Here is a 14175-nt window from a genome sequence, read left to right as displayed (position 1 = left end):
AAGAAATAAGGAGGAGCAAGAAAAGATGAACTTGGGAAGGAGGATGGCAGATACCACAGCAGAAGGGAAAAGAGGGAAGAGAGAAAGAAGGAGAGTTCAGATAAAGTCAAAAAGGAACTGGAAAAACAAAACGTAGAAGAGGAAAGAAGAGAGAAAAGGAGAAAGGGAGGGATGGGAGAAGGGAGGGAGGGAGGGGAGACAAGTCTAGAGAGCATATTGTACTCTCTACAGGACAAGAAAATGCTAAGAGTAGAAAGAAGAAAGTGACAAAGGAGCCTGAGAAAGAACATCACCGTGGTCATGCTTGCCAGAGTTAGGAGTGCTTTGAAATGTTAAAGATGTAGGAAGTGGAGCACAGTCTGCTGGGGCTGGAGAACCACAGATATTAGTGTTGAAAAAAACAACCCCAGCCCTTTTCCCTCTGGCTACTGTCAAGGAACTATCTTCAGGCAGTTGAGGTCTGAGAGAGCTTAGATGATTTGCCTTCTCTTGACCACAAATCTAAGAAGTGTCTGACCCTACAAGCAGTTTGATTTCAAGGTAGAAATCTCATTTCACTGTAACCCAGTAGATGGTTGACAGTCAACCCATAAACAATGAAGAGTTTGGGGTGCCAATGTCTCCCAGGTTATTAAAAAATCTACCAGTTTGTCATTGAAAAGAAAGGCCTGACCAATAAAGCAAATAGTGAATTAACATGTTTGTGTAGGTCGTATTTTCATACACTGTCTACTTAAAATAAGTTATGGGGAAAATGTTATTAAGAAAATCACAAGGAAGAGAAAATGCATTACAGTACTGCACTGCATTTGTCTGTCGACACTGTCAGTTTCCATCTTGTGGTTAGGAGAAAACTGGTAGATAAGTGGATCCAGGCATTTCAAACCAAATTGTGGTATTCAGGGGCCAACTATTCTTGCAAAGGACATTGTCTTTGCAGTCCTTCACAAACAATTTTTCTGACATATTCCTTTTATTAGTTTATGAGTATTCGGTTTGTAAAGCCTGACACCAAAATAAAATGCATTGTGTTTAGAAAATGCATGCCTTTATTTTTTCCAAATCAATCTACTTGGGAATCACGGCTTACAGTGTAATTACTGGCACATAGGCACAAGTCCTCATCTCCCCATGACGTGTCTTCAAAACAGTTTCACCCCCAACTTGGGGGTAAAGGTGCCATGAAGGATGCATACCTCTTTGCTCTTTAAATCTTCAGACCTCACTCTGAATAGAATAGCAGGAATTTGAGGTGAGGTACTTTGACCTCAGGACTAAGATTAAATCCAAGGTCAGGCCAGATGAGGGGGTTTCTAGATACTGCTCTACTCACTAAGATTCAGTTCTTCATTTGTTATGCACCTATAATTAAAGGCAGTACTACTAGCAAGAAAAATGCTTTATGTGTCAGATTGCAGTTCATGAAATGTCTTCACATACCTCCTCACATTTGTATACAATAGCCTACGAAATAGTTACTGAAACCCAAGAAAGATAAATGTCAGGGCCATGACTGCATAGCTCCTATGGTTATCTAAAAACAACAACAGAAACTTCAGTCGGGTGAAAAATCTTAGTGAATTAGGTAGCTCTGTGAGCAATAACATGGAGTACAAAATGGACGTACATGGTGTATACATTTTATCTTCAACTTCTATTTTCACACTTTCTTTTCGTCTCCAGGCACAATCACTTCCTGGATCGTTATTTTTTTCCTGCCAGTAAACAGTGCCTTGAACCCAATCCTCTACACTCTCACAACTAGCTTTTTCAAGGACAAGTTGAAACAGCTGCTACACAAACATCGGAGGAAAAACATCTTCAAAACTAAAAACAAAAGTTTGTCTGCATCCATTGTGTGGTCAGATGACTCTTCTTCATTTAAACTTGGAGTTTTGAACAAAATTACCCTTGGGGACAGCACAGTGAAACCAATTTCCTAGTAATTTGGATCCAGGCATTTTCAGTGGACTATCTAGAAGAAGCAGCACAGCATCTGGGAGATGGCATCTGTAATGCTTTTCACCTTTACCACTGGCAAGCCTTTCTGCACGGAGAGCACAGAAGAATGGTTTCTGGTGTTACATTTCAGTGGCAGCTGTGCTGTTGATCAGCTGTGCTAAGAGCTACAGCTAATGGTCCTCTTTCACCATCACAAGTCTGAAGTGCACAAGTGAATCCATAGGTAGCAGGCTGAGCTGCCGTTGAGCTCTAGTTTGTCAAAACTACCGGCCTAGCCAGTGAAAGCACCATGCTGGCATGCTTTTCAATAGAATTGCACTGTCCATCAAATAACAACATTCATGACATCTAACACCAGTATGGCCATAATAACATAAGCCTAACATCTTTTTCCCTTGCCTTTTCAATGTCAAGTAAAAAGCAGGACTGATAGCAGAGAATTTCCAAGATGCCTATCCACCATAGGACTTGCCCTTGGAAAGTGATGTCATAGCAACTTTGGAGGAGCTCTTAGAAAGCCGGGAAATGACAAAATACACTCACAGAGGACACCTGGCACCACTAATCATCTCAGCTCTTGTTTAGCATTAGAAAAGCTGAGACGTCCAATAAACTATTGTTCTTAAGGATGCCCAGGCCACAAGGGAAAATTGAACACACCAAATATCAAAAATTTTTGTTGTTCTACATTTTAAAGCATCACTCTGTGACAGCTGTATAATATTGTTCGGAAGTTCTACCTACATTGAACACACAGAGAAAAGGTGTTAAAGGGGCTTAAGAACAGCTTAAGGGCCAGGGAGATCACATAATGGCAATGTGTAGAGACTTCCTCACCTGAGGTTCAGTTGTTCCAGTTTTAATCTCCAGCACCACCATAAACAGAGCTAAAACTTGCTCTGATTTGGGACCACTTACTTATTCAAATAAATTCCCATTGTTTTTTGTTTGTTTGTTTAACAGCATGGTCAGTACATTTGATTTGTTTCTTAAGGTGAAAAGTATTTGTAAAGAACTGGACCTGTTTTTTTATACTGAAAGTTTACATGTGAACAAAAGAATCAGGTAAATAAAATTATATTTTGCATTTGTCCAGATAGTATTTTAAGTTCAACAAAGACTGCCGGAGAATACAGCTTAGGAGTGTGTGTGTGGGCAGGGTGGGAGACACCAGTGGTGGCCACCTGGTTAAGCGCATATAGTAGAAGTGCAAGGACTTGTGCAAGGATCCCGGTTTGATCCCTCTGCTCCCCACCTGCAGAGGGGTGGACCCTCACCTCACAAGTGGTGAAGCAAGTCTCCAGATGTCTTTTTCTCCCCTCTCTTTTTTAAAATGTCCCTTTCTTTTTTTTCTTTCTTAAATTATCTTTATTTATTGGATAGAGTCATCCAGAAATAGAGAGGGAAGGGGGAGATAGGGAGAGAGACAGACACCTGCAACACTGCTTCACCACTCGCAAAGAATTCCCCATGCAGGTGGGGACTGGGTTGGAACCCAGGTCCTTGGGCACTGTAACATGCACTCAGCCAGGTGTGCTACCACCCGGGCCCTCTTTTGCCCTCTCTATCTCCCCCTTCTCTGTCCTATCCAATAAAAAATGGCCTCCAGGAGCAGTAGATTCATAGTGCCGGCAGCAAGCCCCAGTGATAGCCCTGGAGGCAATAAATAAATACATTAATTAATTAATTAATTAATTAATTAAAGATGAATACAGCTAGGCAGCATATCACCTGAATTTGCAAGATATATCTTACATTTGTTCTTTATCTTCCCTCTTTTTCCAAAGCATGAGGCAATAATTTAATTTCTTTTCTGTTCACTTCATTCTGAGTTCCTTTAATGAGATGAAATGTAAGAGGCTGACAGACAACACTAGGACACCTGCTACTGCATATTAAACAAGATGTCCTTTGTCCAAAAGAAAAAAGCTCAACACTTAAGGGTCATAGGTGTTCTGATAATTTACTTGTTTCCAACTAAGTATTGACTGAAATCATCACATGAGTTCCTTCATTTTGACTGAGATCTTGCTTACATCAGTAAAATATACCTATTAGGTTTAGAAAACAGCATCCCTACCCACTGACTAGACTACCCTTTTTCCTTACGGTTTCTGGCTTTCTTCAGCTTTCTTCCACCTTGTCTTTTCACTTCTCTGTGATTAGTTGATAACTTCTTTTCTATATGCATAGACATTTAGTAAATGCCTTTTTCCAGTCCTTGACCATATGATGTATTTCCTAATTTTTCCCAAATTTATGATAGTAAATAAAGAATAGCCCTGGGGCCAGGTGGTAGTGCACCTGGTTGAGCGCACATATTACAGTACACAAGGAGCCAGGTCCCCACCTGCAGGGGGAAAGCTTCATGAGTGGTGAAGCAGTGCTGTAAGTGTCTCTCTGTCTCTCTCCTTCTCCCCCTCTCTATAACCACCTTTCCTCTCAAATTCTGGCTATGTCTAGCCAATAAATAAATTAAAAAAAAAAAAAAAAGAAAGACTCTAATGCATGAGACTCCGAAGTCCCACATTCAATCACCCATAAACCAAAGCTGAGCTGTGTTCGGGGAAAAAAAAAAAAAAAGAGCCTCTGAACCTACAGTAGTTCAATCTTACCAGAAGTGTGTCTCTTCATGAAAAGCATCAGGCATGACCATGAACCAGGCATTTGGAACCTGTGTTTGTGATGTCTGGTCTTCTGTGCTGAGTTGCAGACATGAGAGGCACAAGTTCAGATGCTTCAGAGCACTTGGAGGCATCTCTCACAGGTAAACGGAAGTTATATATCAGCCAATGGTATGCCCACACTTCTTACAAACACTTATTACACTTATTACAAACTTGTCTTGATTTATAGCCTCATCTATACTGTTGTGGACAAAGAAAAACTTGGAAAATATGTTTGATTTTAGCAGATAACCATATTTTATATGGTTCAGTTGAGGTTTTATTTTCTAGACCCAGTATTCCCACATGGCATAAAAATGCCGGTGGATGATTTACTTCCCATGACAATGTAAGCATTCAATAAACATCACTTCAAATTTAAGATGACAGGACTGGGAAGATAGCATAGTGGTTGTGTGACAGACTTTCAAGCCTGAGGCTTGGAGGTTCCAGATTCAATCTATGGCACCACAATAAACTAAATTTGAGCAGTGCTCTGGTGAATAAGAAAGGAATTATGACTACAAAGATCTCTTTTTATATTAATCTGTTTATATGTCAATTGTCAGACTTCTTGCCTAGGAAATATGGAAGATGCATATCTGATAATGATAATGCTAATTTCTGAAGCAGGAAAACAAAATATTAAACTGTTATCATTTTAAATGTTTTTTTCAGGGGCCAAGTGATGGCACACCTGGTTGAATACACATGTTAACAATGTGCAAGGACCTGGGTTCAAACTCCCAGGCCCTACCTGCAAGGGAAGAGCTTTGAGAGTGGGGAAGCAGGACTGCAGGTGTCTCTCTGTTTCTCTCCTTCTCTATCTCCCCCTTCCCTCTCAATTTCTGGCTGTCTCTATTCAATAAATAAATAATGATAATAAGTAAATAAAATAAAAATAATTTTTTTCAGTAAGAATCTCAAAGTTCTAGAGAAATGTTCTAAAAATCCTCACTGGTAGGAATCCTTTTTTTTGGGGGGGGAGGGGATGGCGACAGTACACCTGGTTAAGTGCTCACATCACAATGTACAAGGACCCAGGTTCAAGCCCCTGGTCCCTACCTGCAGGGGGAAAGTTTTATGAGTAGTGAAACAGGGATACAGGTGTCTCTCTATCTCTCTCTCTCTGTCTCCCCCACCCCTCTCAACTCCTCTTTTTCTCTATCCAATAATAAATAAATATACATATTTTAAATAAATAATAAAAATCCTCTAACTTGACCAAAACCAGTTACTCGATAAACACTTGTATTAGATTATTCTTAGGGGTATAACCCCATCTGACATATGACAGAAATAAATTACAGAGAGCAAGCAGAGAATAATAATGCCAAGTGACCAAAGGTAGATTCAGGAACTGGATTCTTCTGCTGTCTGATAAATCTGGCCCGGCCCCTAATGTCACCTCTTACCTTGAGAACCCGAGAAAATTCAATTGATGCACCAGGTGCACCACGGCCTGGCCCCTGGGGAGGCTTTCTTTGTGAAAGAAATTATAATCAATGTTTCTATTTTTCTATTTATAATCAACCTTCTATTTTCCAGGCACTAGCTATGTGTTGCAATAATAATGTTTTAAAATCTTCAAACCTGATGTCATGAGGAAAATTCTTCTAATGTTTTTTACATTGCATAAAGAACCAACTTGGGTGAAGGTAGATAGCATAATGGTTATGCAAAGAAACTCTCATGCCTGAGGCTCTAAAGTCCCAGGTTCCATCCCCACATCACCATAAGCCAGAGCCAAGCAGTGCTCTGGTAGGAAAAAAACAAAAATAAAAGTAGCTTGATATGAGCACAGTTTAACTTGACTATGTAAAATCTGTTTCCAAAAAGGCCACATCTATGGCTTCTGAGGGTTAAGACTTCAGTGTACTTTTCAAAAAGACATAATTCAACCCATAACAATACCTATATCATTCAGAGTTTTCCGAATAAAGAAGATCCCCCAGGGACTTGTTAACAAGATTCTGGAAACTAGGCAGTCCTGTGATCCACTGACTGTAAGCAAGAGACTCAGGAAAATTGTGCTGTAATTCAGTCTGAAGTGCTGTGAGCCAGGAGAGTTAAAGGTGTAAGCCACATTCCGCAGATAGGAGAAGATAGTGTACAATGGAAAAATGTGGTGGAATCCCTACTTCCTGTACCTCAAGATCTCAAGGAAATTCAATAGATCTTGTGGGGGAGCTGGATCAAGAGAGCAAAGCATTTAGAAACCCCCTGTAAGCTCTGCTGGCTGGGTTCTAGATGAATGTCTACACAGAAAAATCACAAGGGACTTCATCAGTTTCAAGGAGATGAGTGTTTATTGAAGCAAAGCAGATATGAAAGAAGGAGAGGAAATATGCCCCAAGACACATACAGGCCAGAGAGAGAGAGAGAGACTCATTATTTTTAGGTGAGTTCTGGAGATGCTGAGGTAGACCCTGCTGGGATAACTTTAAGCATTGTGTCCAGGTGTGAACATCTGCATTCATTTGCATTTTATGGCCTAGCCAGGTGGAAGAGGAACTAGCAGTGTACAATGCAAACATCTTGGTGTCTGTCCCCTCTTCCAGGCTACAAGGGGGGCACAAGGGTAAGGTTTGCTTACTAATATCCTTCTAGCACTCTCCAGGAGTCTCTCCCTAATTAGTCTCCTAACAATTTAGATATAATAAATTATTTTTGGACACTCTGTGAGCCAACAAAACTGTCACCTATTTAGTGATTCTCTGAATTCATAGTACTAGGATACTGGATTTGGTAGTGCCCTTGTAATGGAAGCCATATGTTTTCTTGGACAGAGAACACATGATTAGTGTAAGGAAATATAGGGCTAAAAATCATGGGGTTTTGCAGCCAGGTAATAGTGCAGATACTAAAATGTTGGATTTGTTTGCATGAGATTCAGAGTTTAATCCTTAGCATTGCATATGCCATGGTGATGCTCTGGCTCTCTAAATAAATAAATAAATAATTTTTTGCTGCTTTTTTTTAAGTTAAGAAAGGAGACATTAACAAAACCATAGAATAAGAGGGGTACAATTCCACACAATTCCCATAACCTGATCTCCATATCCCATCCCCTCCCCTGATAGCTTTCCCATTCTCTATCTCTCTGGGAGCATGGACCCAGGGTCATTGTGGGTTGCAGAGGGTGGAAGGTCTGGCTTCTGTAATTGCTTCCCATAAACAAATATTTTTTAAAGTATGGGCCTGATGCCAAAGTTTCAGTTCAGCCATCAACTGCTTTCAAGACCTTGCAAGCAAGTGAATTTAATTATTTTCCAGCCCTGGAAATAGTTCCTTTGGTAGATCTCACAATTCTCCATGCCCAGGGACCTAGATTCAAGCCCTCAAACTACATGAGAGTACCATGTACCTAGAAAACTTCACAACCCGTGGAGCAATGCGATGGTGGTGTGGTATCTCCCTCCACCCCTCTCTGATACTGAATGGAAAGGGGGCTGGGAGCAGTGGAATCACACACACGCACACACACACACACACACACACATCCAAATGGCATATAAGCAAAACAATTAAAAATCAAAATAAACACCTTCCATTCTCTCTCTTTCATAAGATCACACATCACTTAAAACTGTGTCTTGTAGCATTTCTGAGAATATCTGTTAAAAGTACTGAAACACTGTTGAAAATCCAAATGGATTAAAAATTTATTTTCCTTACGTAAAATTCAAAAGTTATTCAATTCTCAATTAACTGGGATATCACACACTTTTGAAGAAGAATCAATACATAGGTCATCTGTTCTTCCCATGAGGGCTTTTCAGGGCTCGGAATATTAAAACAAAGCCTCACACAACTAAGCTTTTCTAAGACACAGTAGCAATTAAAAGGAAAATAGGTGACCTATTGTTTGCAAAATCTAGGAATTCAAAGATCTGGGTAAGTAACAAACAATCATTTCAATTGCAAATCATGGGTTAGTCTTTTCACAGAGCTTTCTAAATAGGTCAGCTATCACATTGTCCTCTAAAACAGAAATGCACAGGAATATCCAACACTTAAAAGTGGACATCTTGCTGGTAAAAAAAAAAAAAAAAAAAAAGGCCTCCAGGAGCAGTGTATTCCTGGTGTACGCACAGAGCCCCAGGATAACCCTGGAGGCAAAAACAAAAAGAAAGAAAGAAAGAAAGAAAGAAAGAAAGAAAGAAAGAAAGAAAGAAAGAGAGATTAATAGTAAACACATAGGCCCAAAAAGTATGCCTTTCTAAATGGAACTTAGATTCTTGATGAGTCACCATGAAAGAGTAGAGGACAAAGAAACTAATAAGGTAAAATGAGCAGAATCTACAGTGTGCTAAAGGCTGAGAAATTATACAAAGGGGGGGAGCGGAACTATTGCCAGAGGAGAGGTAATAGCACTAACTATCCTCAATGAAAGGACACATTTGTGTAAAATAGTCTGGGGTCACCATTTCACCTCTGTTTACTAATATTAACAGTGTTGGGGAGGTAGCATAATGGTAGTGCAGAAAACCTCTCATGCCTGAGGCACCAAAGGCTCCAGGTTCAGTCCCTAACACTACCAAAAGCCAGAGCTGAGCAGTGCTCTGGAAAAAAAATAATAACAAATATAAAAACAAACTTAGAACAGTAAAATGACTACTTGGTGAAATGACTAAAATGAATACATATTTCAGTTCACAGTCTGACATGTATTGACTAGTCAACAAACAGTAGATATATCTTGAGCTCATACATTCTATTCATCATAGAGAACCTTGCATTCAGAAACCGTTTCCCAAAATTTAGAGATTTAATTGACTTAGCTGAGTGATTCAGAAATCAGATCCTATTCAACAAGTTGAAAATTACCCACTTGGGCTTTCACAAGATGGAGGAGTCTTGTAGTAAGAAGGAATTTTGGTCCAGGGGGGCTGGACAGTAGCACACACATGACACAAAGCACAGGACCAGCAAAGGATCCCGGTTCAAGCCCTCGGCTCCCCACCTGCAAGGGGGGTCACTTCACAAGTGGTGAAGCAGGTCTGCAGATGTCTATCTTTCTCTTCTCTGTCTTTCCCTCCTCTCTGGGTTTCTCTCTGTCCTATCCAACAACACAGCAGCAATGGAAAAAAGGGTAATAAAACAGAAAAAAATAGCCTCCAGGAGCAGTGAATTTGCAGTGCAGGCACCAAATCCCAGCAATAACCCTGGAGGCACAAAAAAAAAAAAATTTTGGTCCAAACTTCCACAGGGGGAGAAATGTTAGAAGATGACCAGAAGAACCTGGAGAGAAAAGAGGAAAAAATGAAAGACATTTGGAAGTAGTAACAGATATAGATGTGACTTAGAAAGGAAAAGAAGGCAAGACCACAGGAAAAAAAAAAAAAGGGCAAATATATGTAAATATAGAAATAATAGTCAACCCATATTTGTGATCTTGGGAGAAATAATGCAGTTTTCAATGGAGGGAATGGGGGATACAGAACTTTGGTGGTGGGTACAATGTAGAATTCTTGTTACTTCATAATTTTGTAGATCAATATTAAATCCCTAATAAAAATTATAAAGAAGGAGGATGGAACAAAGCTACTAGTACAAATAAAAGTTATTTCAGGTAAAGACACCTTCCTTCCTAGGGTGAGGCAAAATTTTTTCACACAGATGGCCTCAGTGGTGCCAATCAAATAAGTCCAGATTGATTTGTTTAAAATAATTGTTTGCTTGATTGTTATTTGGAGAGCTAGAGAGATCAGAGCCTCATTCAGTCCAGTCATTTTACTCAATGACTGGCAATAGAACTCAGAACCTTTATGCAAGGCATGAATATGACTTTTGTGTCAGTTCCACAGTTCCCAGACTGATTGTCCTGAGATCACATTTTGGGAGAGGTTGAAACCACAATCAAATTAGATATTATGTCTGATTAATTTCAACCCAAGAGTTCTTTTGAGAACTATATTTAATAGCCCATATACAGCAGTAGTGACTAATAATATTTCCATCCAAATATTAACTTGAAAAAGCTATTGATAAAGTGTTAAGATTACTTAAAAATAGATGTCAAAATAAATATTATTGTTAGAAGGGAAAGTCACTGTATAATAAATGATAAAAGAAATTATTCACAATGAAGATATATGATTTTTGCAAGAATTCGTAATAAACTTCATAACTCTAAAGTCTATATAGGAAAAAATGTCAGTATTATAAGGAAAAAGGAAAACCCTATAACTTCACACAATATTTGAACACAACTTTTATATATATTAAAAGATAAAGCAGGCGAAATTTAATAAGGATACAAACTGAAAAATAGAATTTGAAAGATTTAGTCTATTAGGCATTCAAGTAATTATATCACTCCCAAACTAGAGAAAGCATCTTTTTTTAAGTGCATGTGACACAGTTATGAAAATAGACCACATAGCAACCTACAAAGATTCAATAAATAAGAGATAAAAAAAGATTCGATATAAAAACATCAATATCATACTGACCAGCACAGTATAAACTAAAAATAAGTAACAACAACAAAAGAACTTCCAAAATCCTAATAGACTCAGAAATTTGAAAATACAGATTTAAGTGATTTATACATCAAAGAGAAAAATCCTGATAAAAATAAATAGAATACTTTGAATTCACTTACTGCATAGAAACACAGTCTTGCAAATCACTCAGGAAGAAAATCAGCTTGCTATTTATCAGTAAACAACAACTCCTATGTGGGTCCTTAAGCCAGCCCCCCCCCCCATCCTCCATTGCTGACACTATGGCCTATTTACATAATCATTGTTTTGCCTGAGAGCTGCCCTGCCTGCTGGGTATTAACTAATCCCACTGGTTAAAACCTTCCCAACAGTTGCTAAGGGAGTTTCTACCTAGCCCGCTCTTTTCTTTTCTCCACCCCCTTTCCTAGCCATTTCCTTTTCCAACTTGCCACTTCCGGTTCTAAGAGATAAACGCATTGTCTCTGATCAATAAAGACACTTTGCATTCCCACTCCACGAGTTCCTGGTCTCTCTCCTGCTTTGCTGAGTAAGCAGCAGCCCAGGTTGGCTCCGGTTGAGTTCTTTCCAACCCAGAGAGCACGAGCCTGGGAAGAAACACCCTCAAGCTAGCCTGGCACTCCTGTAAAACTAGGTATCACATAATAAATTCAAAGCAGTTGTAATGTTATGATTTATAATCAGAAATATATATTCGCACTGTCCCATTTCTGCTACATAGCTCCTAAATCAGTTGGTGTTTTCTGTGTGACCAGAGCAGTGAAGGCACTTTTGCTTGAGGTAATGGGGTGACTTTTGGAAAGGCCTTAAGGACAGGGGTTGGTCACCAGTGGAACAAACATTGTGATTAGAGAAATGGAACTTCCAGTTTCCAGTTCCCAATCCCCAAGACTGACAGGAATGGAAGGAAAAAAGACTGGAGATTTCGGCTTTAACAATTGTTCCTGTGTAGCAAGTCTTCCATAAAAACTCCCAAATAAGTTGGGCAGTACCGCAGCTGGTTAAGCGCACGCAGGGCAAAGTGCAAGGACCAGCGTTAAAGATCCCGATTCAAGCCCCCGGCTTCCCACCTGCAGGAGAGTCACTTCCCAGGCGGTGAAGCAGGTCTGCAGGTGTCTATCTTTCTCTTACCCTCTCTGTCTTCTCCTCCTCTCTCCATTTCTCTCTGTCCTATCCAACAACTATGACATTAATAGCAACAACAATAATAACTACAACAATAAAACAAGGGCAACAAAAGGGAATAAATAAAACTCCCAAAGAATGGTGTTCGGTCAGATTGCTCAGGTTGATGAGTGTGTGAAGATGCTGGGAAAGTGGCCTATTCTGAAGAGGACAGGAAAGTTCTGGACCCATTCCTACATACCAACCTTTTTCTCTCTGGTTGTCTATGTTCATTCTTTAATATATATATATATATATATTTATCAAATAATATATACATATATATGTATATCAATGTAGAATCAACTGATAAATGGAGTATTTCATTGAGGGCAGGGTGAGGGGAAAATGCACAGTGATTTATAAACTAGACTTTCATGCCTGAGATAGCAGAGGCCTATGGTTCCATCCCAGTCACCATCAAAATCCAGAGCTGGGCTGTAAATTAATCTATACTTATTAAATAAATAAAAGTAAATAAGAATCAAACATTTTGAATTTTGTGAACTACTCCAACAAATTCATAAAACTCTGCTCTATTTTCAAGAACACAGGTGATAACTTGGGGGGTGGGAAGGAAAGAACTCACCCTATAGCTCTCTGGGTTCTTTAGCAGCTGATCAAAAGACCACACAAACATGAGGCAATTTGATAATAATGAAAGCCAAAAGAATAGTATTAACAAAATGTGTACATGAGAACGAGAGAAGATCTAAGATTTTTGAGCAACTCCCCACATGATACACACTATTCGAAAATAATTTAACACAGAGGAATTTGGGAAGATCAGTTAGGAAGCCGGGTGCGGGGGGGGGGGGAGGTAAAGGGATGGAGACCCAAGTTCTAGCATCTCCACAGACTAGATCATACCTAGGAGAAACCCATTTCTCAAAGATAATCATTCTTCACAGTGAATATATAATATTTTTTCAAGTAATTATAATAGACTCCATAACTCTAAAATCTGGATAGGAAAAACTTCAGTATTATAAGGAAAAAGTACAAATCTATAGCCTAATGAAGTATTTGAATGCAACTTTTATATATACTAAAAGATAAAAAAGGAGCCAAGGGTAGCACACCTGGTTAAATGCACAAAGTGTGAAGCACAGGGATCTAGGTTTCAGCCCCCAACTGCCCACCTGCAGGGGGGTCACTTCACAAGCGGTGATGCCTACAGGCATCTATCTTTCTCTCCTCCTCCATGTCTTCCCCTCCTCTCTGGATTTCTCCCTGTCCTATCCAACAATAACAGCAGCAGTGACAACAACAATAACAACAATGGAACAAAGATGGCTGCCAGGAGCAGTGGATTCATAGTGCAGACACTGAGCCCCAGCGATAAACCTGGAGGCAAAAACAAAACAAAAACAAAAACAACAAAAACATGAAAAACATAAAGCAGGCAAAATTTAATAAGAATATAAATTGAAAAATATAATTTGAAAGATTTAATCTATTAGGTATTCAAATAATTATATCACTCCCAAATTAGAGAAAGCACAGTAGAAATAAGAAAGCACTTACGAAATATTGTTAAAGACATATTTTGGGGGTGGCATATATTGTTTCTTTATAAAAAGGAAACACTGAAAAAACCATAGGATAAGAGGGGTACAACTCCACACAATTCCCACCACCAGAACTCCGTATCCCTTCCCCTCCCTTAAGAGCTTTCCTATTCATTAACCCTCTGGGAGTATGGACCCAAGGTCATTGTGGGATGCAGAAGGTGGAAGGTCTGGCGTCTGTAATTGTTTCCCCAATGAACATGGGCATTGACAGGTTGATTCATACTCCCAGCCTGGGGGTGGCAGATTTTTTTGGCTTCCCTATGTACCATCTATGGTTTGTTTATGTATGTCTGGTTAATCTTGTGAAACTGAGGAGTCAGCCTGCAGGATCTGATGCTA

General features: G+C 39.4%; 1 protein-coding gene across 1 annotated transcript in view; it reads left to right on the top strand.

The window, feature by feature from the left end:
* The window catches only part of RXFP2 (relaxin family peptide receptor 2), a 69979-nt gene extending 67003 nt beyond the window's left edge, over positions 1-2976 (top strand). The window contains exon 18 of the mRNA XM_007520292.3: positions 1684-2976. Within this exon, the coding sequence (XP_007520354.1) occupies positions 1684-1943 (260 nt within the window). The 3' untranslated portion in view covers positions 1944-2976. The remainder of the gene's footprint in view (positions 1-1683) is intronic.
* Positions 2977-14175: the final 11199 nt, after the last annotated feature.

The sequence above is a fragment of the Erinaceus europaeus genome, chromosome 5 (genome assembly GCF_950295315.1).
Source record: "Erinaceus europaeus chromosome 5, mEriEur2.1, whole genome shotgun sequence".
In the NCBI taxonomy this organism is placed as follows: Eukaryota; Metazoa; Chordata; class Mammalia; order Eulipotyphla; family Erinaceidae; genus Erinaceus; species Erinaceus europaeus.
Note: the sequence above shows the minus strand (reverse complement) of the source record. Positions and strands in the feature narration are given on the sequence as shown.